The sequence below is a fragment of the Lepidothrix coronata genome, unplaced genomic scaffold (assembly GCF_001604755.1).
Source record: "Lepidothrix coronata isolate B3197 unplaced genomic scaffold, Lepidothrix_coronata-1.0 Scaffold67, whole genome shotgun sequence".
NCBI classification, from domain to species: Eukaryota; Metazoa; Chordata; class Aves; order Passeriformes; family Pipridae; genus Lepidothrix; species Lepidothrix coronata.
Window position 1 is genome coordinate 3,967,347 of NW_016690247.1, and position 25,744 is coordinate 3,993,090.

Here is a 25,744-nt window from a genome sequence, read left to right on the forward strand (position 1 = left end):
TTCTATGTTGCCTAATATCTCCTGTGTCAAAGAACCACACAAAATGCTGTAGGTTAGATATTCAAGTATTAAAAGCAACATATACAGAAAGGTTCTGATGGCTTGTCTTTCAAAAAGTTCAGATTAAATAACTTCATTGGCATTAACTTGGATTGTCTGTGTGTGCTCATAGGAAGTTTAAAAAAATGCTTTACTTTTAATAAGTTATAGCCATTTCCAGAGGAGGGAGGAAAGCATGGCTCTGGTCATCATGCTTCTGCGCATTGCTTCACTACCAGATCGCTGCAGGTTTGGTATTTTAGTTTAAAGCACAATGAACTAAATAGTCTGAGAATGTATTTTTCTAGCTAAGAATTGTATGTGGGAGCAGACTTGGCCTCTCAGTATCACCAAGGCTAAAGTTTCTTGACCTCTCTTTCAGTCAGTCCACATGTATGCTTTTCTAATTAAATCTCCTGTTGGATTGGAGCAATAATAATAGTGTGGTTCCCCAAAAGAAAGAGGAGTAAAGTCAGGAGGGTGATGAGGTTCACAACCAAAGACTGAATCATGTGTGCTGCTGCAAAGGTTATTTCATATTTCAAAAATGTTTGAGCTTAAGGACCCAGAATGGAAGATATGAGAAGATGAGGAAATGCGGGATTAGAAGAACACAAGGGATCATGAGGCTGCATTTGTCTTCATCAAAATGCACCTTGACAGAAGCAAATTAAACGAGGTATGGAGAGTGAGCAGGACAAGTATAAGGGGAGAAGACGGTGCAGAGAACTGTGGAAGAGTATTTTCATGCTTTTTTGAAGAAGGAAACAAACAGTGGGCTATAGAAAAGAGGCTTCTGGAAAACCTAGAGAGAGGTAGAATGGTCTAAAGAGCTGCATCCAGTGTAATGGGGGGGGGGGTTGGGGCATTCAGTCACTTATGAAATGAAGATGTTTTATGAAAATTTCATACTTCAAAAGTCTTTTTTACCAAACTGACAGTCAAGCTGAGTACCTCAGGAGGGGTGACCTAAAAAGCAAGTCAGACCTGCCTATCTACCAAGCCAACCAGATAGACAAGACTGTAATTAGGAGGATACTAGGCTAAGCTGCTGCTTTCCTAGTTCAAAATTAAAACCTTTTCTCAAATTCCAGAGGCATCTCTGGGCTCAAGGTGGAGCTGAATAGTGAGTGGGGAAAGGTTATATATTTGGCTTTCTCTAACATGAGTCAATACTGAATAGTTTTAAATCTGTCCTTTGTTTACCAGTTACATGGGCAGGAGATTAGTACTGGAGTTGCTGTGTACAACAATTAGTTCTCAAATATATTTAATTTTTTGTATTTTCTGCTTTCTGATGTTGTGATGCAGAAGACAGTGAGTTCACAGTAGTGTGAAAGGATCCCTGATGAACTGAGCATTTCCTGTTGGAGTTTTCAGAGGTGGTTTTTTTTATTTAATGGTTTAGAAGCCAGTTGAGATTAATTACTTTTTGGGAATGACACTGCCAGAATTTTTATACAGGGCAGGGAAAAAAACTATTCCTTTTCCTCTTTTATTTGTAAATATTCACCTATAAAATATAATAATATTAATTAAAAGCATATGCTTATAGTTTACTAGAATTTAAGTGGTTTAGGTACATATTTAACATTCCAGTGATTGTGCAATAGCCTTTTGATGTCTCTTCAGCAGGACATATGGGATATTGGGTTGATTTGTCAAAATTGTTACTCTCATGGCCCAGTTTTTCCCAAAGTGATTGTTTGTAATAATACAGCCTGGCAAATGGCTATACCAAGCCAATTGTCCACAAGCAGCAGCCCATATTAACATCAGTATTTCACAGGGATTTGGCTGATGTTCTGGAAAATTTGATTTTTTTTTTTTTAGGAGTACAGTGCAGAAGCAAAGAACATTAGCTGGGAGGAAACGACTCAGCATCAGGATTGTAAGGTAGGCGGACCAGGGTAGAGGTCAAAGTGACCTAAAATACTTTTAGATTAGTTATAATGCATTTGTTTAATGGATGATGAAGAAGAACTTTTCACATTTATTGAGAATTTTTATATATCTATATAATAAAGAAGATTGACAGGACTATTCGGGTCAAGCCAAGAAGGACTAGGATGCTTCCACTGTGGAAATTATGTGGCTGGAAATATGCACATGACTGTCTCCATATGTGGACACAGGTAAAATCATACCTGTTACTAAAATAAGATGTTTTCTCAGGGTGCATTAAGTTGTAAATAGAATCTATTAGACATAGGTTTCAAGGAGTTGTCTCAAAAGAGGGAAAAGTAAACCCAGTTTTGGCCAAGAAATCATAACTGCTGTATCTATAGTTACTGCAAAGAAAGAATCCTCTGTTGAGATTCACGTTTAAGATCCGGGCTTTTTAAAAAGTTTTTAAATATTTTCATTTTTTTCCATTACCCGTTAGCTAGTTTAAATAAAGTTAATGATGGAAAATTCAGTTTGAGTTCTCCATCTTTACTCTTTTATTTTTAGTCAGTTAACAAGCTTCTTGATTCTTTTTATTTTTATTGAATAAGATGTAAGTATAAGAACTATGAGTGTTACACAGTTTTTCTTCTGTCTTGGTAACATCTTTGGAAACCTGGATACATGGAAGACAGCAGTAAAGACTGCTCATGCACTGGCAAAGGTCCCAAGAAGCAAACAAAACCTTGTGAGTTGTTTTAATAATTATTTCAGCACTGCAAAGAAATTCGTGTCCTACTGAAATCAATGGAAATGTTGTGAAATATCATAAAAGTGTGTGTGATAAACTGGCAACTGAGGATTATGCCAAACAATCCCAGCAATGAATTAACAACCTAATCCAAAATACTTTAACAGCCATTACAGGTATCCTATGATTTTCCCTACACTTCCAAAACTGCTCTGTATCTCACCTTCTCCTTCCGAAAGATAAATGTTCCAAGAACAAGTTCTAAGTTTTAATTAACATATTCTTTCTATTATCTCTGCTGTGTGTTCTGCCTTAACCAAATTGTCTTACACATAATTTCACAAGGATCATGACGTGAATATAACATGTGCATGTGCCTTACTTCATGTGAACACACTCGGTGCATACTCTTGCTTCTCTTCTTACATTGTTCTCTCTTCCCATTTTGAAGTTTTTTAGTTTTCTCCAGAATGCCAAACCAGGCTCCCACTCCTATGAGCAGCTTATGATAGGACGAGTAACAAACAAGGACAAGACAGATGTGACATCTAACAAATCTGAGCCTCATCAACCCAGAGACTCCTAAGTGTTTTAATGTATGTCTTTTTCTGTCTGGTGGTACTACAACATGTTGGCATTTGTGTAGTTGCAAGAAATGAAGTCCAAGCATATTTGTTTTGGTTTTGCAGTTTTTATTGATACTTCATTTTTCAAATTACAGTTTCTTTTGACCTTACACAATAGCTGTAGTGTTTATTTTGTGCCATATTCATCAATTTTCTTGAAAAACTACCTTATTGAGAAGTCTACTTTACTTGTTCAGAAAGTTAACTAAAGGAAGCAGCTTGTTCATTTGGTGTGAGATGGTTGTGTGGATGTACAACATGTGACAAACCCATCAGATAGCACTGTGATTTCCTATCTGCTGTAAGACACTTTATCTCCCAGGGGCTGGCTCTCCAGGGAGGAAAGTCCTTCACTGGGAGTTTCACTAGGGCTGTTTTCACCAGATGATTCTCCATCACTTGCACTTCCTGAAAAGACAATATAATTGAGATAAAAAGAGATGTCATATCCTTGATGAAGCAGGTTGTGAGGTACACAGTTGATCAATGACACTTAGAAGACTTTTATGCAGCTATAAATGTTCAGGAAGATATTTTTCTCAGTTTGCTGTCCATTTGCAAAATGCTTTAGGGAAACAGCAGATCACCTGATGATATTTAAGAATTGTGCCTCCAGCATGCTTTAAATAACTGCCATTGGAATGTATAATAGTTTGCTCTCCACTCATCCAAGACTTTTTTTTTTTTGTATTATCTCCTGATACTTCCCTACTAGGTAGGAAGTGTGGGGAACATTAATTTTTTTGTCTGTCTGGAATATACAAGGCCCCAAGGACTCCACCTCTGATAGGTCTCTTCTTTATTATGTTTTTCCTTCTGTGGTTTTACTCTTCCACCCTATTTCAGTGACACATTTGCCTCAGCTCCACCAAACTGTGTCAAGAAAGTGTACTGAGGGTGCTTATTAAATGTCTCCTAGAGAGAGTGCTCCCATAGCTGCACAGATATCCCCTCATACTAAAGGAATCTGTTCTCTAGCTGAGATTTTGAAAAGCAGGGTGTGAATAGAAAGGATAAAAGATTAATTCTAACCGCAACATTCCTGATTCAGCTTTGATTCAAGTCTGAACTATGAATATTGTTGCTTTTTTCAGACTCTTGTGTGGCTACCCTTGATGTCCCAGAGCTCATGGAAAAGGCTTCAGCTTTGGTACCTGTTTTCTACAGATGGGGTCCAGTCTGGCTAACTTGGACATGTAAAATATGCCCAGATGTCTAAATGTAGGCACAAGAGTTAGGCAGACAAGATTCAACTTTGAGACACTAAAGGTATCTCTTTCTCCCCATTTGTAACATTGCTTACAGAGGCACTTCTTTTAGGAGGACTGGTTCTGTTTAGATACCAGTCAGATGAGTAAGAGATGAAGACTGGATCCAAGTCCACCTGTTTGGGATGCAGTGGGAGGCCCCTTACAAAGGGACTCACTGTTAGGCAGCACAGTCCACCATACTATGCAAAGGGAATTTTAGCATTCAGACATCTGTCTGAATATACATAAACATTCTGGAGCTCCTGTTTTTAACTGAATTGCAAGTTGTTAACACATTCTCTGGAAAAAGCCATTCACAGCTTATTTTTTCCACAATGGCCACTCTTCTTGTTTATCGTTTTGATGTTTCCCATGGAAACCGTCATAATTCAAAATATAAAGCATGTCTTTGAAATGCAACCATGGGAACTCCATTTACTAAATCCAAACCTTTTCAAGCATCATCAGTTTCATAATTCCCCAGGTAGACTGCTCCTCAAAATGCCTACTCTACAAACTGGTCTCAAACAAAAATTCAAGAGATTTATAGTTTATCTGCAATGAAACAAATTCAGACTTCCCTCCATAATTTGTAAAGGCACTGCCAGCAAACACCATGATGAATCAATGCATTTATGACATTAATTTTGTTAAATTATCTCCAATTACATCTACATACATTCCATTTATGTGCCAGGAACAAATTATACATTCCATCAGTAAATATTGTGGTCTGATCACAAAATGAAACACCTACTTCGACTTGGACAGTATTTTACAGAATGGAAAGAAAATTGCAAGTAATAGTTAAGCTAGATATATATACAACAGTTTCTAGATCCAGCAGTGACTAACTTAAAGACATGTAAGATTCTAAATATGAGAAGTTTTTATCCCAGAAACTGCAATTTATGAGTTTAGCGTAAACCACAACAAGGAATACCTCAGTTTTCAGTTGGACTGAGATACTGAGCTTTGAGCCTTCAGTTATCCTTAATTTGACATTTCTAAGTCAAGACATTTCACCTGGCTCTATACAAAGGATCAAGAAAGATTTTTGAAAAGCTAGTTTCTGTTATACTTTATGATCACTGGCTTGTCTAGTTCTTCTCCATTTTATTGAAATATGTTGGGGTTTTTTGCTTACAGATCACAGATGACATATGAAGCTGAAAAAAACTGATTTCAAGGAAAAAAGTGAGATGGACGAAACAGAATTCATCACAATAGGTTGAGACTGCATCAGACTACATTCTGTACATCTTTGACTTACATGTGACAACTGGATTGTTTCGTTATCAGTACCTCTTGCTGACACACTTGTAACTTCCATCTACTTGGCAGGGGGCCACAGATTGCAATCCATAATAATCCAAGAACACTATCATGGACTTTTATATTTATTGAAAGGTGGGAAAGTGTTAGATTGGACCTCAGAGTATCTGACTGACAGCCTGACAGCACTCCAGGAACAGAGGCTGGAGCACTCAGGTAACAACAGAGGTGCAATGCTTCTGTTCTGAAGGGAGGTACAGCAAGTAACCTTGGGTGCAAAGGAGACACATCAACATGATGCACAGGGACGCAACTCCTGCAGAATCCAATTTTTGGGAACAATGCAAGTGATGAACTTGTACTGATGGATTGACACATTTCAGCACAACATCTCAAAAAAAAATTGAGGGTCTTCAACCATCAGCATCTGAATTTTATATTGTCTTTCTAGGGGAACTGATGAACATTACGAATCTTTGTTCCAAGGAGCTGTGCTCAGATTGTTATCAAGAGACCCACAGCATGAATCTCTATAAGATACCATCCCAGGCTGAGGTCTGGAACAGAAATTAGTTTGATGCGATGCCTATTAAAATTGTATGAGAGGTTTCAGTATTCCAAGGCGAGATAAGATTAAAGATGACTATCAAGGCAAGGCAACAAGCCAACACTGCTATGAGATGGAATTTAGCAGAAGTCAGCTGTGTAACTGCATTACCATGGTTCTGGGACCAAGCAAACACTGGCTTAAAGAGCCAGCCGGGTGTACTCAGTTCTGCTTGAAGAATAACATGTTGACATGTACTTTTTAAATCTTTTCTTGACAATCTATACTCCATAAATTTCACACTTTATGGCTTGTTTTCAAAAATTTTACTTAACTTCGTGAACTCTTTCTGTGTGTTTTTCTCTCCCTCTCTATTTTTTTGTTTAACATTCCAGTATTTGGCTTTGGCCACTGACAAGGGCAGGATATTGAGTTAGACAGATCATTGGACCAACTCATACACGAATGTTGTGTTCTTATGCCAGTTTGGATGGTTTTAGACCTTCTCTATGCCAAAACTAATCTGCCCTGGTAGATATTTTTCCACCTTTTGGGGGGATTTTCTGTAAGTGCTGGGAATAGCCTCTGTCCGTGGTGCTTGGTCAACAGTAATGCTCAGTCTGGCATTACACAGATATAATGCTGAGACGTGAAGTCCCAAAAGATCTAGAAGTTATAGCCAGGACTGTTTAAACATCAGAATCAAGCTTTGAAAATTAGCAATATCTCAACCACCAGAAAGCCATTGGAGAGATCAAAATACCGCCTCTGAACTTGAAAGACATTGAGGGACATCAAGAAACTGATGAAAAGACTTTCTGCAAAATCTTGAGTTCACTTTGGAAGGAAGACCATGAGTGAAGATTGGAGCTGTCTCTTCAACAAGAGAATTGATGCCTTGTGTTTGCATCAGAATCACCAAACTAATGGTTCTGAGACATTACAGTTTTGTCTTACACAAATGTCAGCCTCAGCCCATTTGAAGTCTTCTGTCAGCCACAGATACCCTGGGTGGTTTGGTGTCTTGGAAAGTACATTTTGTTCCCAGAATTGCAATGTCCCCAAAAGCAGAGAGGGCTTGAAGATGAAACCTTAGGACATAAAAAACACTTGCAAACTTGCGGGCCTCCAAGAACAATTCAAAACATCTCTGCCTGCCAAAAAGGGATGGTTTTGTTTGCTTTCCTCGAGGCTATCCAAATTTATTTACAAGATACACAGCCACGAAGTGGACTTTATTTACCAGAATAAATTCAGGACAGGCAGCAGATTGAAATCTCTGTGGAGTTGGTTTTACTGTCCTAAGCAGTAAGAAAAAATTGAAGGACTCTCATAGCTCCATTGAAATTTATGGTGACAAAGGAGAAATACAAGGGGCATAATCAGCATAACTATAAAAAAAGTCAGAGAAATTTATCTGTTGTGAAGTCAAAGCATACAGGAACGATAATGACATATAAGTAAAGCCTCAGTTACAACTTTACAGTGGATAGTCATCATTGTGCTCCTCCTAAACCATAGGAATCTCAGCATTCTCATGTTAGGTGTTTCCAGTAGACAAAACAGGCCTGTATACCCAGCCTTCCAATTTAGTCAAAGTCTATATTATAACTGCAAATAGAGAGCAAGCTATTAGAAGATATAGCTTTGTTATATCATCACAGCAGGAAGATTTCTCTAGCTCTAACTCCAGGGCAATTAAACTTTATTACTCACTATCTGCTACAAAATAAATTTGTTTACTGTTGCATCCTTTCACTCTCAGGACAGTCTTAACTATATGCCCCAGACAATGAAAAATGTTTAATTTATGAAAAGTGTTTTTCCACAGTGATAGAGCTACATTCAGAGGAAAACGTTAAGCAGAGAATTTAGGTTTTATTTAATGTCAGAAAATGCTCTTCTCACCTGTGGTTGCTTTCAGCCTTCTGATATAATCAGACCAAAAGGAACAGTCCGCTTTTTTCAATCCTTTAAGTGTTGGTAAAGAAACAGTGAACTCCTTGTAGTTATCACCATCATCACTTGACAGATACATAGGCCAGAGGGGCATCACCCCTGACATCCTTCTTGAGAAACTATGAAAGTAGTTTGGATTTCTAAGGGAGCAGGAGAAATGATCATTAGAAAACAATGACATGAACAGTAAAGTGAGATGAAGATTAGGTAGGTCAGGGAAATGTGTATCCAGTCCCTCTGACCAGCAGGGCTCAAATTCAGTCCACAGTGGTGAATCATTCATGGTAACTTGTTAGTTCCTAAGTTCCTAGTCCTTAGTTCCTAAGGAACAGGTACCTAGAATCTGTATAGACACAGGCTTATGAACACCCTCAACAGCCCTCAATCCCAACCCAACCCAAGATACCATAAAAAGCACATGAAGTCACCCTTCCCCCCATTCCCACACTAGTTTTCTAGAGATACTCCTCATTCTCAAGCATGGTCACAGCACAGTAAAGCTGAAGAATATTCACAGACTGGTTAGTAAAGGCTGCACTGTGTCCCCCCTTTTTTGGGGGGTAAGGGAACTCTTAGGCAAGAGACTTCAGAATGTGGATCCTAGAACAAAGCTCTAGAAACAACAAGAAGGCCTCTGCAGCACCTATGTATTTAAGCAGAATTTGCTGCTGGTCAATGGAGACAAAATGTCTATTCCTTCTAGCTAAGAGTCAAACTACAAATCTTTGGTGTCTGCTCTGCTTGAGGACTTTCCAACAGTTTTGACCAAACCCCTCTATAGGCTTACAAGTTGTTAGAGGAAATGGAGGCTGTTTGAGAGAGGGCAGGATCTGGACTGACTATACTCCATATAGTCTTCATCTCGTCCCCAGTCATAGCAATCTTAAATATCACCCACTTACCCAGAGTTTACAAAATTGGAGATATACTGCATAATTTGCAAGGAAAGACCCTTTTGTTCCAGAGTAAATTGTTCTTCATACTTCGGGTAGAATGGTAGACCAAATGCATACTGAACATCCAGCAAGAGCTCCTGACCTGAGCTAAAGTAAATATTTATGGAAAGATAATCAAAACCATCATTTATTTATTTGGATAAGAAAGGGATATAATATAATAAAGCATAAATAAAGCAAAATGGTATATAATTAATGACCATTAATTAGAGTGTGGAGAGCTGTGGGACTTTTTCAAATCAAAACATAAAAGAAGAGCAAGCAATAACAGGGAGAATTTGCCATTAGGTTAATGCAGGGTCTTTAGCATTTGTTACAAGAGCAAATTGTGGAAGGTATCAGGGCACATTTTCTAAATTAAAGAGAAAGTGATAGAGAGAAAGTCACTTGGCTATTCCTTAAATGTCTCTTAAGTTATGGACAGATTTTCACTAAACTCAGAAAGTGGAAGCAAGTGGTGACATGGATTCTGGCAGCCACGATGGAAGGCTAATTATGGTTTATTTCACAGACTTGGAATAAAATCCTGGCTCTTCTTAGCAGCAATTGGATTTTTTCCATTGACTTCACTGTGGCCAGGATTCTAACCCAAATCTTTGGATAAGAAAAGATGTAATAGGAGATGTTTATGAAGATTTTTCTTAGACACAGTTTTAATCTAATTTCTCTGCTGGCTGGGTGGTTTTGACTCATACACTCTGTTCTCCCCTAGTTTTATATGGCAGCCAAGTCAAAACAACTTGAGATAATCACCTAGATCAGATTTAAGAAAGAACAATTCTTGAGTAGTTCCATGTAATAATTAACACATATTATAAGGAATATTTCAACAATTCAGAGACAAGACTGGCCAGGTAAGACCCAAACACTTGCAGGACCTAACAGTAAAGGTCACACACCTCAACACCTTCAAGTGCCGCAGAAAAACAGTGGCCAATTTCTGCCAATAAAATTATAACTAAACTATGCTCAACACACAGCTTTGAACCACATTTCAGAAGGAGACATTTCTGTTGTGGTCCAATTGCATTTTGCATATCCCACATTTAGACAAAGGTCTTATTGACTTGGTTTAGTGCTGCATGAAGGCAGACAGCATCAGGGGACCTGGGAGAAGGAACAGATGTCTGTGAGGCAAGAACAAACAAATCACAGATCCACTCAGCAAGATTTGATCTGCACTGGCTGCAGTGGCTGATGTCAAAAGGTGTCACAACTGAAACTATTTTGTCTTTGGGCATGAAATGCAGCAGCACTGATATGACCCTGATACTGCCTCCAAAGGAACAAGGAGTGTAGTTCAAACCATTATGGGCAGGTGGGCTGAAAGCAAGATGACTCTTTTACATTTTATAAGTGGTGGCACCAAAATTTCTATTTTGAAAAACAAACACACAACTCTCTAAATGAAATACATCTTTGGTTGTGTTTTCCTTAGTCTTATCATAATACCTCAGTAATACTTTACATCTGGAAAGTGAATTATTCACAGATTATTCACCAAAAAAATGTAGAACTGAAACGAGATTAAAGCATATTTTTCTTCCCCAAATGTTTATAGAAGGATTAAGCAAGATCATAGTTTAATAATTTTGCCTTAAAAATAATTTGCTTGGCCCAGTATACAACAGCAATTTCTAGTGTCAGTATTCCAGCAAAGGTATGATATACTTAAAGGAGCAATTTTCTTTTCAATGAAGAGTTGCTTTTGATTAGATTACAGGACATGAAATTAGTTGAGGTGCAATGAAGAGACAAGTGTACCCATTTAGGGAAGGCATAGCAGAGATGAACTTAGCTGTGAAGCTAAAATAAGTGAGCTGGGACTGAGGTTTTCCCCCCAGTGAGACTGTGTTCTCAGTCCTCATGTTTCTAGAGGTGAAAACTGCTAAGGTCACAGCCCAGACTGAAATTCAGCAGTCTCTTAAATACATAACTTTTTAGGTTTGAAATTATTTGTACAACTCTTTTGGGTTTGATATAAAGATATAAAGTGGTACAAAAGGCTATAACTTCATGGGCTGCTTTCAATATTTCTCGTTGATGTGAAAGAAAACATGAGGATGAGAAAAAAACCCTAAGGTTAAGAGAGGAAAGAGGCACATAAATAAACGCACAGAACAGCAGGAAAGACAACTGGGAAACATAGAGAGGGCAGCTAGATGAGAAATATCAGAGGAATATTTCTGTCTCCTCCCTCAAACTCTGATCATAGAATCACAGAATCAAAGAATGATAGAATGGTTTGGGTTGGAAGGGACCAGAGGGGAGTGCCAAATGGCCAGAAATATCCAAACAAGGACTTTGGAGTCTTGTAGGAGCTCTGAGCGTACTCAAGGTAGCACCAGGTAGAGACACTGTTTTGACTGGAAGAAAAGTGGAGTGAGAGAAAGAGAGGAGTGACAAATAAACATTTACAGCTTTGCTGTTGTGCACTACCAGCTCTGCAGGGAAGTTTTTATTTCCTGAGCTGCTCCAAACTGCACTCCCAGGATACTATACAGGTGCTCAATAGCAGCAACTCTGAACGGGGAAACAAAGGCCCCACAACCAGTGCATTTCAGAGCACAATTTGATAAAAGGAAGGACAGCAAGAAATAAGGGCAAAGGGGGTTTTTAAAGTGTTTTTAAGGAATCCAAACTAATAGCAACTAATTTCTGCTATGGAAGTCCCTTTTCAAGGAACAGATCTGTTATTTTACTAACAGTGGTGAATGCAATTATGTGTAAGGATGAAATCCTGGATTTATTGACTACACAGGACTAGTACTTCATGCAAAGGTATCACTTCAGATCTTCCCTGTATATCTTTGCTTTTTAAAATGTCAATGTTTTTAGAAACAGATTCATAGCTCCTCTTCTTATGTGACAACAAGACAGACCAGTAAATTGAGCCATGGGGAAGTTAAGATCCAGATCCCACCACCTTGTTCACATTAAAATGAGGTCTCTGTGGGGAATTTTCAGTTCACCTCAGAAGGAGGCGCTACTGGAGTTCAGTTATCCAGTTTACAGAAAATCAGATGGCAAAATCTGAAATGATTTAACAGTAGACCCTGAAATATCATTTGCAGGGAATTTTCATTATCCAGTGCCAAGCCATTTAATTGGATAGGTGTAAGTTCTGAGAAATTTTTCCTTGAACCTGAGATGGAGTATCCATTTAAATGTTTCTAATTAAGAAAGACAGAAAGGAATTACTTAGCCATTCAGATACTCCACTGCTCTCTCTGTAGAGCTGTGGCTACTTTCATGTACAAAACAGCTTCAATGGGGAAGAGTAAAAGATGAGTAGATCAGAATTTAGAACAAAAATACCCAGTTAATGGTTAACTTGGTTTAAATTCTTGTTCCAAATCAAAGATAGCATAGATGTAAGCCCCCTCATCCAACAGCTGAAGTTAGCATCTTAATCACAAGCTTTTGGAACAGAAAAAACAAACAAACAAACAACAACAACAAAAACAAACCAAACCAAAAAAAACCAAAAGAAAACAAAGCAACAACAACAACAAAACTACCCAAAAAAACCCCAACTGAGCCCCCTAACTCAGAACTCCTCAAAAATTTTGTTTGCAAAATGAAATTGCCGTTACTGGCTATCCATAATCATGGCAGTCAGAATAGAAGAACATGACCTGGCAGACCACCATGCTATTCTGTGCTAGGACTGAATGCACAACTTGAAGCTGGGGCTGCAGGGACCTCACAGTGTGTTCTGTGGTAAATTAGGGCATATATCTCATTTTGAACTTTGTCCTTGCTCTAGGTCTGGCTAATTAGTTCATACTGGAAGCTCATCCTGATGATTAATGACTGACTCTGGCCTAATATTTCTCTTTTTTTTCCCTTTCCTTTAAAAATAGTCCTTACTTTCCTTTTCAACTAGTTTCAACTAATCTCAAACCCTTTTGAGTCATAGCTTCTATTCTTAGTTGTCTTAATGTAGTCTTTGGTTCTTTTTTAAAACTACACACACATGTAGAAGCCAATGTAAATTATCTCAAAATTCAAATGATATCTTATACGATACCAAAATACCAAACTTCCCACTGCTATTCAGTCATTTAAATTTTAAAATAACAAGACAACCATAACAAGCCAGAGTTCAGCCAGAGTTACCAGAGATCGTCTGAGAAATTGAGAAGAAATATTGTACTCAAACTCATGTCAGTCACTGACCTAAGCAGATATTGGCAATCGGTGACAGATTGGGGAGGTAAGAAAACCATTTATCCTTTAATGTAAACCTTTTTGAAAATAACTGCTCATTTTAACAGTTCTGGGAAAGATTTAGTGTTAGAGATGGGATCTCAGCTTTGAGTTCCTAGTCTCGCAATCAAGGCCCTGTTCAGTATCCCATTGGCAAGAGTAGGACTATCATCATAAAACCCAAAAAAATAGCTCTCCACTGTCACTTGGCTTTGGTGAGAACAGGTTATTATTTAAATTCTGATTGAGTTGAGCACCACAGGTGAAACTCAGACTCATAGAGTTGGTGATAAATCTCCTGCTGATTTGAACCAACATAGGATTTCATAAAAACCTCATCCCCAGAGAAGAGGATATCATTTATATATAATATGCCACTGCTTTCATGCTCTTGTGGCCCCATTCTGTGTTTATTTTTAAGAAATGGATTTTAATTTTTTTTTTTGCAAGAATTATTGGAAATATTTAATGTGCTTTTTGCACCCATCTGCATTATCTTCATATTAATATCAGCAGATTTACAAAGTATATTTGCAGATCTAGTATCCCAAACTGTGAACAGACACCATTTCATCCATGTCATGGGAGAGGAGCAGCTTACCAACACTGCACTTCACCTGAAATGAAGTGTTCATTTTGATGCTAAGCAAAATAATTTTAAAAAATTGCATATAGCCACACATCTTGTAAAAGGAAATGGCATGTGATTGTAGGGAGAAAAAAATAATCAAAGGATAGCTGGATATTTATAGAAATTTAATGGGCCAGTGTAAGGCCTGGTGTGACCTCTGCAGTTCTAGGGATGCATTTGGCTCATTGCGTCTCCTCTCATTACAAACTCCTGCCAGACAAATGGGGTAAAGGATGTGAAAAACAGATGAACATTCTTTTCTTTCTTCTTTTCAGGAAAATCAGGACGTATGGAAAAACTTAACTCCTAAAAGGATTAAATTGCCAAGTTTATCCACATTTGTACCAAAAAAGCCCTATAGATACATGTGACTTGCAAAAGTATCCTGGAGTTTGCTGTGTCTTTTCGACTTGAATTACTCCCAATACACACAATGTTCCACTTTGCATTATAGCCCTGCCAATTGAAGAAAATAAAACTGAAGTAGCAGATAGTAAATTCAAGAACCTGAAAGCTCACATTAATTGAAAAAAAATATCACAGATATTAAGGCAGGAAGAAAGCACTTTTATCAACCTGTCAGAACTCCTAAAAATCACAGATTACACAATTCTATCAGGGAATTACTGTATTTAAAATCTAGAAATAGGTATGTTGACACTTGAGTGAACTTTGGGGAGACAGAAATTTATGCATTTGTTCATTATGGCTATTCCTGAGCTGAATGAATGGATGAATTTCCTGAAAAAGATGATGTATCCACTGGAAGATCCTAGAGTCCCAAAGAATACATGGGGCTCTACAGATTACATATTATGGGAACAGCCTGTCCCAGTGCAGCACATGCAGTTCCAAAAATTGTTTTGTACTTTTCTGAATCTTTTAGCTGAATTTTTGTTTCATTTAAAGTTGATTTATGCCTTTTCTGAGCTTGGTACTTTGTCTTTGCATATTTATGACTTATTTCCAAGATCTGAATGATAAAGGCCTCTAAAACACTTCATGGGAAAAAAAAGCCATATTGTTCTGACCTCAATCCTTTTGAAACAAAGAAACTGTCTAAAGACTTGAGAACAGTGTGATGTGGTTGTATCAGTGGGATAGCGTTTTCACAGCCGTAGCTGGACATAGTGCAATGGACAAGAGGAATGAAAGGCACTTTCAATAAGAAGAGCAAAGCAACAGCTTTGAGGAGATGATTGGGAGTAGAGCTTTATAGAGCACAACAACAAGCTGCTGTTGGAGCAAGTGGATGTATCTGCCTAAAGCAATTGAGGTGCTTGCCCAGCTGTGTAGGCAATGTGCATCTTGTGCTTGTCACCACCTCAGTGCTAATTTATTTGCCCTCTGTGTTTACACGAGTTCCTTTGAAGCCCAGAGATATAAAGACATAAATTTCTGTCTTCCTGCACAGCACCCAATTCACAGTGTGGACACCAACCTATGGGGTGTTGGTACCCATAGACTAACAGCTACAGTCAGGAGGAGAGCATGAAGTGGAGAGGTGGTGGATGGATTAAAGAGCAGGGATATAATTGTTATGAAATCAAAAGAGTAGAAAAATCTCCTTTAATTAAAGGGATATCAAGAATAGCCAGAATTACCACAGCATACAGAATAAATAGAAACCAAAAAATACTTTACAGAGTTGAATGGGTTTATACACAAACATTTTTGGTTTTTGGTTTTTTTTTTAATCAGTCAGGAGTTCTCGCCTTCAGTTAAAGGAATCGTAAGAAGCGTCACCAAAATCCAGCCAACTATGTGAGCATTGGCATGGAGCAGCCTTTCAACAGTTCACATCAACACACACAAAAGTGCACAGACAGGAGGTAAAGACAGCCCCAAATAAAATTACTCAGACAGCAGATCATTAATTTGTCCCATACTCAACAATTAAGAAAAGCTTTTGTGACAATTTTTTATGGTCATGTTAATGACTATAAGATAGAGCTTCTTAGTCCTCAGTTCAGACTGTTACAATGACAATAATGATGCTTTGCCACCCTGCTGCAGCTGATGATCTGTCCCTCTCAGTTGGCAGAGCACTGATTTTTATGCACCATCTTTAAGACAGAACATTTGGCACCACAGTGTGAATTGGAAACTGTGCTGGCATAGCAAGCAGTACTCCTTCATATAATATGCAAAAATCACCCAGAAATCTCTTAAAGGGTTAACAAGACAAATCTTTTTACAGTTAATAATATTATCCTTGTCAAAACATACTTCTGCTATCACACATTTCTTCACTGTAACTAAAACTATACCCCAGCCCTCCCCACTAATCCCAGGCAGTGCTGAGCAGCCACATTCCTCCTGCATTGTTTAGAATAAATGTTTACTCCAAGGCCTAAGTGTTCTCAGAAAAAGAGTGAGAAAATGGCAGCTGGGTTATGTATATATTTTTACCACAGATTATTAATGTGGGAGTTGGCTCCTCATTCAAATGGGAACTGAAGACTAAAGCAGACATGGTGTCATGCCAAGCTTGGGAGAATGCTACCACGTGGAAGGAGATATTATTCTGCTCTCTGCAAGATCCATTCATCTATACAAAAACTGTCAGTTCATGGTTTTATGTGATTTTCCACATGTCATAGACATCAGTTTAGAGTGGGCTCTTTAACCCTACCCCTGTACCTATGCACGCTTGAATGTGTGTATATGTATACATTTTAGAAACATCCAGTTGCAAGACAAACTTTGGCTAATTGACTTTTACTGGTAAAAAATCCTCCCTGTTTAATAACTTTTTGTCTACTTCGCATCATTGCATTGGGTCTGTCTTTACTGGCTGACTTCTCCCTCCCTCTTGTTTATCTTGCTGTGAGTTATTAAGGGACTGCTCCTTGTGAAACAAAAGGAAATACCAGTACTTTTTCATCCCTGCATTTTAACTCTCTGTTCTGTTACACATTTTGGGAGACACACATAAAGTAGAAGAGAGGTGACAAAGTAGAAATTGAAGACTATGTTGCTATATGGTGTCTTATCTTAATTAGTGAACAGTTATTTCCCCAGCCAGAATATTTTATCTAAGAGTAAATAGTCTTCCAGTGTTGCAGTTATCTGAATATTATTTTAATGTACTCTTTCCAATATCCCTGTGGGGTAGCTATTAGAAGTTATTATGGAAAATATTTAATTTTATTATCATCTTCCTTATGATATAGATAGCAAACACAAAGAGGGAAAGGTCCATATCCTGTGTAAACTGGCTTCTTAGGAACAATTTAGATACCAAAGGCAAAAAGCCTCATTATTTTATCTTTTATGTTACCCTATAGACATAATACTATAAAAATTCTCATTTTCACAAGTGGAGGTCTGTATCTCAGCAAATCCAGATGCAGTCCAGTATCAAAATGGCTGAGAAATCATTTTTCTCTCAAAAGCCTATGAGTGATCAGGAATATCTAACAACGTGTTCCTCCAGCTACAATGCACTGAGGGGATCTGATCCAGTGTGTGTACTCAAAGAATATCCTACACATGGCTACTGTGTGTAAATCACACTTTAGTTATTGTATTAATTAACACAAAGAAATGGCTATAACAGGGTTCTTCTAGGCAAGGTTATGGAGCAGATCATCCTAAGTGCAATCACACAGCACCTACAGGATGGACAAGGGGTCAGACCCAACCAGCATGGGTTCAGGAAGGGCAGGTCCTGTCTGACCAATCTGATCTCCTTTTATGACCAGGTGACTCGCCAGGTGGATGAGGGGAAGGCTGTGGATGTGTCTACCTGGACTTCAGCAAAGCCTTTGCCACACTCCTGGAAAAGCTGGCAGCCCACGGCTTTGAGCCATGGAGCACAGAGCCCATTCTGTGCTGGGTTAGGAACTGGCTGGAGGGCCAGGCCCAGAAAGTGGTAGTGAACGGTGCTGCATCCAGTTGGCGGCCAGTCACTAGTGGTGTCCCCCAGGGATCAGTGTTGGGCCCAGTCCTGTTTAATATCTTTATCAATGATTTAGATGAGAGGATTGAGTCCACCATCAGCAAATTTGCAGATGAAACTAAGTTGAGGGGGAGTGTCGATCAGATGGAAGGCAGGAGGGCTCTGTAGAGGGACCTGGACAGGCTGGAGAGTTGGGCTGATTCCAACGGGATGAGGTTCAACAAGGCCAAGTGCCGAGTCCTGCACTTTGGCCACAACAACCCCCTGCAGCACTACAGGCTGGGGACAGAGTGGCTGAAGAGCAGCCAGGCAGAAAGGGATCTGGGAGTTTGGATTGATAGGAAGCTGAACATGAGCCAGCAGTGTGCCCAGGTGGCCAAGAAGGCCAGTGGCATCCTGGTCTGGATCAGGAACAGTGTGGTCAACAGTACCAGGGAAGTGATTCTTCCCCTGTGGCCTCACCCTTCAGCGCTGGTGAGGCCACACCTCGAGTACTGTGTCCAGTTCTGGGCCCCTCAGTTCAGGAAGGATATTGAGGTGCTGGAGCAGGTCCAGAGAAGAGCAATGAGGCCGGTGAAGGGACTGGAGCACAAGTCCTATGAGGAGAGGCTGAGGGAGCTGGGGTTGTTTAGTCTGGAGAAAAAGAGTCTCAGGGGAGACCTCATCACTCTCCACAACTACCTGACAGGAGGTTGTATCCAGGTGGGGGTTGGTCTCTTCTCCCAGGCAACCAACAGTAGGTCAAGAGAGCATGGTCTTAAGCTGTGCCAGGGGAGGTTTAGGTTGGATATTAGGAAGAAATCTTTTACAGAGAGAGTAATCAAACATTGGAATGGACTGCCCAGGGAGGTGGTGGATTCACCATCCCTGGAGGTTTTTAAGATGAGACTGGATGTGGCACTCAGTGCCACAGTCTGGTAACCACGGCGGTGTTGGATCAAGGGTTGGCCTTGATGATCTCAGAGGTCTTTTCCAACCTGGTTTATTCTATGATTCATGATTCTTTGATTCTAGCCAGGAATTTAATAGAATGTTTGCAGGGTCCCAGATTCAATTCTCACTTCTGCTGAGCAAGTTCAAAGCCACACATCCTGCCTTCCAGCCTAAGCTGTAGCTTACTTGCCAGAGTATCTGCCTCCTCTTCCTAAGAGTTACAAATTTCAAAGAAAAACTTGACAACTGTCAGGACTCATTATGCCAGTGGTTAGAGAAGTCCTCTGCGAGGTAGTGACGTAGTGGTCAGATCTTTCTCCAAGTTTAGTTTATATTTTATACTTGAAGGCTGTTTCACGTACATCATTAGTTTTATTCTGGTAGGACAAATCACCAATAATATTCCCAAACACTCTGTTTTGTTGATTTCAGATTACTGATGGTTTATAAATTTTTAGGAGTTAAGGCCACTCTCACATGTGAAGCTTCTTCCCTTGACAGCATCACACCGTGGTCATGCAGTGAGGCTGCTGGACAGCCTGCAATGCACCTATACTATATGGAGGGGGGTATGCTATAGGGAGGGTGAGGAAGAGAGATGACATGGCCAAACTAGGATGAAGAATAAAGAAAGATTCAGTTAGGAATGGATGACAACAATATTTACACAAAATACTCTCTGATTATTCAGCAGAGGACCTAGTTGGGGTCCCTTGGGAAAACAAGAGTATCACTTCATAAATAGCCACATAGTAGCATCAAATGAGATCATTCCATACACAGACAAGCTGAATTCTGCAACTTCTACTTAAGTGTTTGCTTTGCAACCCAAATAGCATTTATTTTAATGGTACTTAAGAATAAATAAAGACGAAAGGAGTAACATGCCCCACAGCATATTAATTTGGGCCGTTTCTCCTTGCAAGTGGCTTAACTTAAGGCACTTGAGCCTCTGCCTCATGTTCCCACAAGTTTCGGACAGCAAGCTGGCTTTGTTCTTTTAAAGAGGGTTATGAAAATGCAAACTAACAAGTTGCACTAAAGTTTAAAAGTAATTAGCTTAGAAGACCAGTGTCAACATAAATGATATTAAAACGTCTAGCCAAGTGCTATGTAAACTACTGCAGCACTGGAGAGTGTGAGGACATCTAAATAACATGGGCACAAGAGAAATCTTAAATAGGTGTAGATAGAAAAGAAAATTCTCATCCATTCAAAATCACTGCCTCAAAGCCAGTAAGTCTAAGTTGTATAAGTACTATTTCATCTATTTTCAAAGAAGGTCTTATAGATGACTGGGTCACTATCATTCTCCAAAGCAAGAGAAAAATTGCTAGCTCACTTCAGAACATATCTTTTCCTTTTGAGCAGCTGAATTTTTGGCATACCACAGCTCAGCCCTGTTTGGAGCCTTGTAAAAGTCATTTCTTTGAGCCTATCAGTAGCCAAACGGAGCACTGCGAACATTCTCGCTGGAGCTGCCAGCGAAACAACGGCTCCCCGAGGATTAACTTCTTCTCAGAAAGAAAGCGAGCCTGTGTTACCACAGCATAATGGCCTTCATCTGTAACCTAGATCTGAGCTGGTTTCTTTCAAATGCCTTCTCACTGTGCTATCAGGAAAGCCACTCAGTGTTCAGCAAACTTCACAGGATCAAATGGTGCCATTGGGAACCTGCTGTCCTTTCCCTGAGCCCTTTTGGAGAAAGCCTGAGAAAAAGGAAAGGGTCTCAAATATCTTTCCTGGAGAGAGAGGTATGGGGCAGTACAGGGAGCAGGGAACAAGCACATCTTTCTCATCAGGAAACAGTATGATAAACATCCCTGTGTGCTTTACTGTCCTGACATGTTGATCCAGGGGATAGGAGGGGCAACACTCACTGCAGTTTCTGGTTACTCAGCCTTTGACAGCAAGGGGGCAGGAGCAACTGTGGTGTGTCATATGGCAGCCCAAAGTGCTGACCACTGCCTGCAAACATCCATGTCTCCTCCCGTCTGAGGCTGGGTCTAAAATAAAACCAGGGAAGGTGACCTTAAAGGCCGCTGCCTTCCAGCTTGTTCTGTACCCAAGGGAACAAGACATTTGCATCTCCCATGGGCATATAGGCCTTTCTGTCTAAAATACAATACAGTTTGTCCTGCTGAACATTTTTCAGGTAAGCTTCTAACATGAAGGATGACACAGAGCCTGAATCTGTAAATGCTTGTGTGAAAAAAAAAAAATTTTTTGCTGCCATGAGACAATCTGCTGGCAGATCAGCAGTCACAGTGCTGGAGCAGGAAGGAATAAATCTCAGAACTCATTCACAGTGAAGGCCAGTCACTCTAACTGGGGTACAACTGCACTGACCTCTAAAGGGGGCAGTGTTAAATTAATGTTGAGTCCTTAGAAAACATTACCCCATTTATTTTGAGAGCTGTGAACTCCTGATGACTTAGACCACATTCTGGTTCTTTGTGGGAGATTTATCAGATGTATGGTAGGAATCTGAAAAACTGTCTGGAACAGGCAAGGGTAGGTAAGTTGGAAAGGGGAAACTTAATTTAGACATCTAATGATAAGTGCTCCAGTTCAGAAAAACATTCCTCCATAGCTGGAGAAGTAAACTATCAGAGACCAAAACCCCTTTGCTGATCTAACTGTTTATTTGAGGTACCTACATCTATTCATTTACTCCACAGCATGCCCAAGCAGTCAGCCCTGGTTTTACAAATTCTACATCCAAGAAACATAATAAAATATATCTCCTTACCTGCTCTGTGAGGAGCTCTCAGGTACATGGTACATGAAGACATTTCCTCGAGAGGCAGCAGCCCAGTAACTGGCCATGTTTATGATGGGACATGTGATAAACTGGTCACTGATAAAAAAGGAGGAGCAAGGAACAGACACAGTCATGTAATGGAAAAAAGGAAAGAACCCCCACAACCAACAGACCACTCTCTATCTTGATAATTTTCTTTAAATATTCCAAAACAGCTCATATCTCTGCCTTCAAATCCACTGAAGGAAACCACATTTACCATCTACGAGTGCAGTATCACTTAGAATTCACTAAAATTGCTGTTTTATGGAGTGTTGAACAACAGTGATGATAGTAAATAAGCCAGATCTGACACGCAAGGACTATCCTGGCCAAAAAAACAATCCCATTTTATTCTAGTTTATGGGGGCCCTTGCTTATAATAGAATAAAGCTCCTTCTGGCACCACTAGGTTGCAATGACATCTAATAAAAGTTTTTATATATTTCCTGGATTAAGGGCCAAAAATATAATTTCTGAATTTGGATCTGTGTGATTTCTTTGGGTAAAGCTTCCACTGCTGGAAGAGGCAAGAGACTACTTTTGAAGATAACCTGCAGGGCTCATCAATACGGAATATCTGGTGCAATACATTTGGGAGACAAAGGTTAACCAATAAGAGTGCAATGAGATAGCTAAATGATCAGTTTAACACCAGGTAATGTAATGCAAAAGGTATGACTGAAGCAACTGTATCCAAACCTTCCTACTTTCCACAGCCCCAAGAAGGGGGGTTGTAACATGAGGTCAGCAGTAGCTGGAAGAAGCACAAGCTGTTCAAGGGGGGCAGGTAGAAAACAGGACACCTTACTGCAATAACACCTTACTTGTTATGATTCCTCAAGGCAATACTATATATACACATATCATCATTCTCACTCTTCACGTGCCCAAAGACTCAGCACATGCTTTGGGCATTTATATACCCTTACCTACATAAGTGCACACAAACATATCTGCTGAGGAAGTGGGAGGTTTCAATTCTCAGTTTAGTGAATCTGAAACAGCAGCTTCTCCTTCAGACTTGGTAGGTAAAAAACCAAAAAAATAAATGACTGGTGCAAGAAAGAACAGTGTCAGAGAAGCATGAAAACACACTGCTATATTTAACTGGTATGGTTATGAAAGGCACTGTTTGGGTATCTATCTTGGTTCAGCAGAGTTTATTTTAAGCTCATCTGTGAGACCACAAGCTATGGGCTGACTGACCACAGTGCTCTTTGACAGTTATGGTTGACAACACCCATATGAAATGAAAATTACCAATCTTCACATGCCTACCAGCATGGGGTTTTAGAAGAGCAGATGGTCTTTGAAAACTAGGGAGTCTGGGAGAGCATTAGCTCTCGAGAAATGCTTTGAGATACATTTCACCATTTAAAACTGATTCTCAGTTGCTGCTATGGGGGAAAAAATAGTCAGCTATTCTGGGGAAGTAAAAAACCTTAAATACATAGTAACCACAAAAATGAAAAAGCTGTTTCTTATAGGCCTGGAATATGTTTAAAAAAAAAAAAAAAAAGGAAAAAAGAAAAAGAAAACGAAACTAATTTTATACTTAGGAAAAAATACAAGAATTCAGTGGAAATATTTTAAAACTATGAAATATGCACAATGTATGTAGTTTATAGCAACCACTTATGTTGCTCTATCACACTTTGTAATTCCTGTTAAAACTTAAGCAGTCAATTATAACTTCCTGAACTAGAACTTTTCTAAGCTTACACACCTATGCTGGTAGTAAGGTTTTTGTTAAAAAGAAACAAAACTAAGGGAAAAGAACCCCAAAACCCAAACCAACTAACCAAATATCAAAAAACCTGAACAATCCCCTCTTTTCTTCACCATTTATATGATACTGATGTAGATGACTGTCATTCTGCACCTGCTGTCTCCCTTTCCCTTCTTCTGTAGCTGGAGTACATTCCAAAGTGTTTAAAGCAAAGATTATCATCAGATGCTCTTACTGCTCATTCTTCTTCTTCTTGCTCAAGAATGAGCCATCCACTTCTTTCCTTAGCCAAGGCATTTGCCTCATATCATAAAGAAGTAGGGAATCCCTATGCCCAGGAGGCTGTCACAGGCGCTTGCAAGGAACTGTTGGTGTATAACATTCCTGCTGGAAGTGAGCTCTGTGCCAGCCCTTCCAGCTTTGCAAAAGTCAATGTTTGCACCACGCTGAGCCCTGGGCTATATGTGGATTATCAAATGTGACAGCCCTGTGTTATAACAGCTCCTCACAGAGCTATGAGGGGAGACCCCATCACAGTCTACAATTTCCTTGTGAGAGGAAGAGGAGGGGCAGACACTGATCTCTTTTTTTGTGATTACCACTGACAGAACCCAAGGGAATGGCCTGAAGTTGTGTCAGGGGAGGTTTAGGTCAGACATTAGAAAAAAGTTATTCACCCAGAGGGTGGTTGGCACTGGAACAGGCTTCACAGAGAATTGGTCACAGCACCAAGCCTGTCAGAGTTCAAGAAGCATTTGGACAATACTCTCAGCCACATGGTGTGACTCTTGGTGATGGTCCTGTGCAGGGCCAGGAGTTGGACTCAATGATTCCTGTGTCTCTTCCAACTCAGCATATCTGTGATTCTGTATCTCTAGATAAGAAGAAGGGTTAAAATTTATGTCCTTCAGTGGTTTATTATGGCTTAAAACCTTACTGATCTGACTAAAGAATTATAATCCCATGGCTAGCAGTAGTGATGGAAGGAGACTGAAGACGAGTTCTGGCTTTAATGCCCATGAACCATAGTGCTTCCACAGGTACTGCAGGCAGTGTCTCCAGATGTCACAGTGATGGGTGGCCTGTCCCTGGGACAGGCTACAAGGGAGGACAAATGTGTCATGGTGCGAGAGTTGACAAATGGCACAAAGCTCAACCCACAGCCTTCTGGCTTGTTTACTCAAAGGACGGGCACACCTGGACCACCCAGAAACTACTGTCCACTTTCTTGGAGCAGATGTTTCCATGCAAATCTTGGCTCCTGTTCATCTCCTGCTCCCTAAGGCTGCCCTGGAGCGACGCTCTGCAGCTCCGATGGAGGCATAAAAGGAAAACCCTGTTTCTGAGGTGCTGTGGAGAGGGTCACAGTGGGACAGAAAACACTGAGACTGCAGATACCGGGAGCTTGTAGCTATTATGTCTCAGTTAAGAACAGGGGTGAAACATCTTGGACTGGCATGTTAGGACTCAAGCCACCAGTTTATAAACCACATCACATTAGAAATGTGAAGAGTTTTCATAATGCATCTGCTCATGAAGCAGAGACAGGAATAGGGAAAGAGTTTTTGATTAATTTTTGGAAAATCTGTTCCACTTAAACATTCAGTCCCTGAGTTTGCATAGAGGCAGAAAACAGGAAATTTCTCCTCAGTTTGCCTTCTTTCAGAAAAACTGAAACACGCCCCACCCCTCAGTTTAAGATCTGTAACTGGCTAAAGCAAACTGGTTGCCTGTGGGGGAGACAGCAAACTCCAGTCTTCTCTGCAGACGAAACCAGTATGTGACCCAAGCTAAAGACATCCACCAGGCTCTGTGGCCAACCATAGGTGTCATGACTGCTGTGGAGTCCTAGTTCAACTGGGCAATGAACCCTTACAACTGACTGTTATCGAACTGCTTGACCCTGATGCCAGGGTTTGACCCTGATACCCAGTTAGGGTTGAAGCTATGCATACATACAAGGTGGTGTGAACGTGGCCCACTGCTCATCTTCCACCTCCCAATGGTCCATAAAATGTTTCAGTGCAAAGTATAGGAGTGTATATATTGGAGGTAAGTTACTCATGACTCTGCTGACATGTATGAGGTGCTAGAGTGTGTCCAGAGAAGGGCAACAGAGCTGGTGAAGGGTCTGAAGCACAAGTCTGAAGAGGAGCAGCCAAGGGAGCTGCGGGTGCTTATCCTGGAGAAAAAGAGGCTCAGGGGCAACTTTATTGCTCCCTACAATTGCATGAAAGGA

The 25,744-nt window shown here is 39.9% G+C and overlaps 1 protein-coding gene across 1 annotated transcript in view; it reads right to left on the reverse strand.

The window, feature by feature from the left end:
- Positions 1 to 3,384: 3,384 nt before the first annotated feature.
- Positions 3,385 to 25,744, reverse strand: part of TG (thyroglobulin) — a 150,386-nt gene continuing 128,026 nt past the window's right edge. Inside the window, exons 46-49 of the mRNA XM_017818269.1 lie at positions 21,723 to 21,830; positions 9,237 to 9,377; positions 8,284 to 8,474; positions 3,385 to 3,711 (exon numbers count right to left, since the gene is read on the reverse strand). Of these exons, the coding sequence (XP_017673758.1) occupies positions 3,596 to 3,711; positions 8,284 to 8,474; positions 9,237 to 9,377; positions 21,723 to 21,830 (556 nt within the window). The 3' untranslated portion in view covers positions 3,385 to 3,595. The remainder of the gene's footprint in view (positions 3,712 to 8,283; positions 8,475 to 9,236; positions 9,378 to 21,722; positions 21,831 to 25,744) is intronic.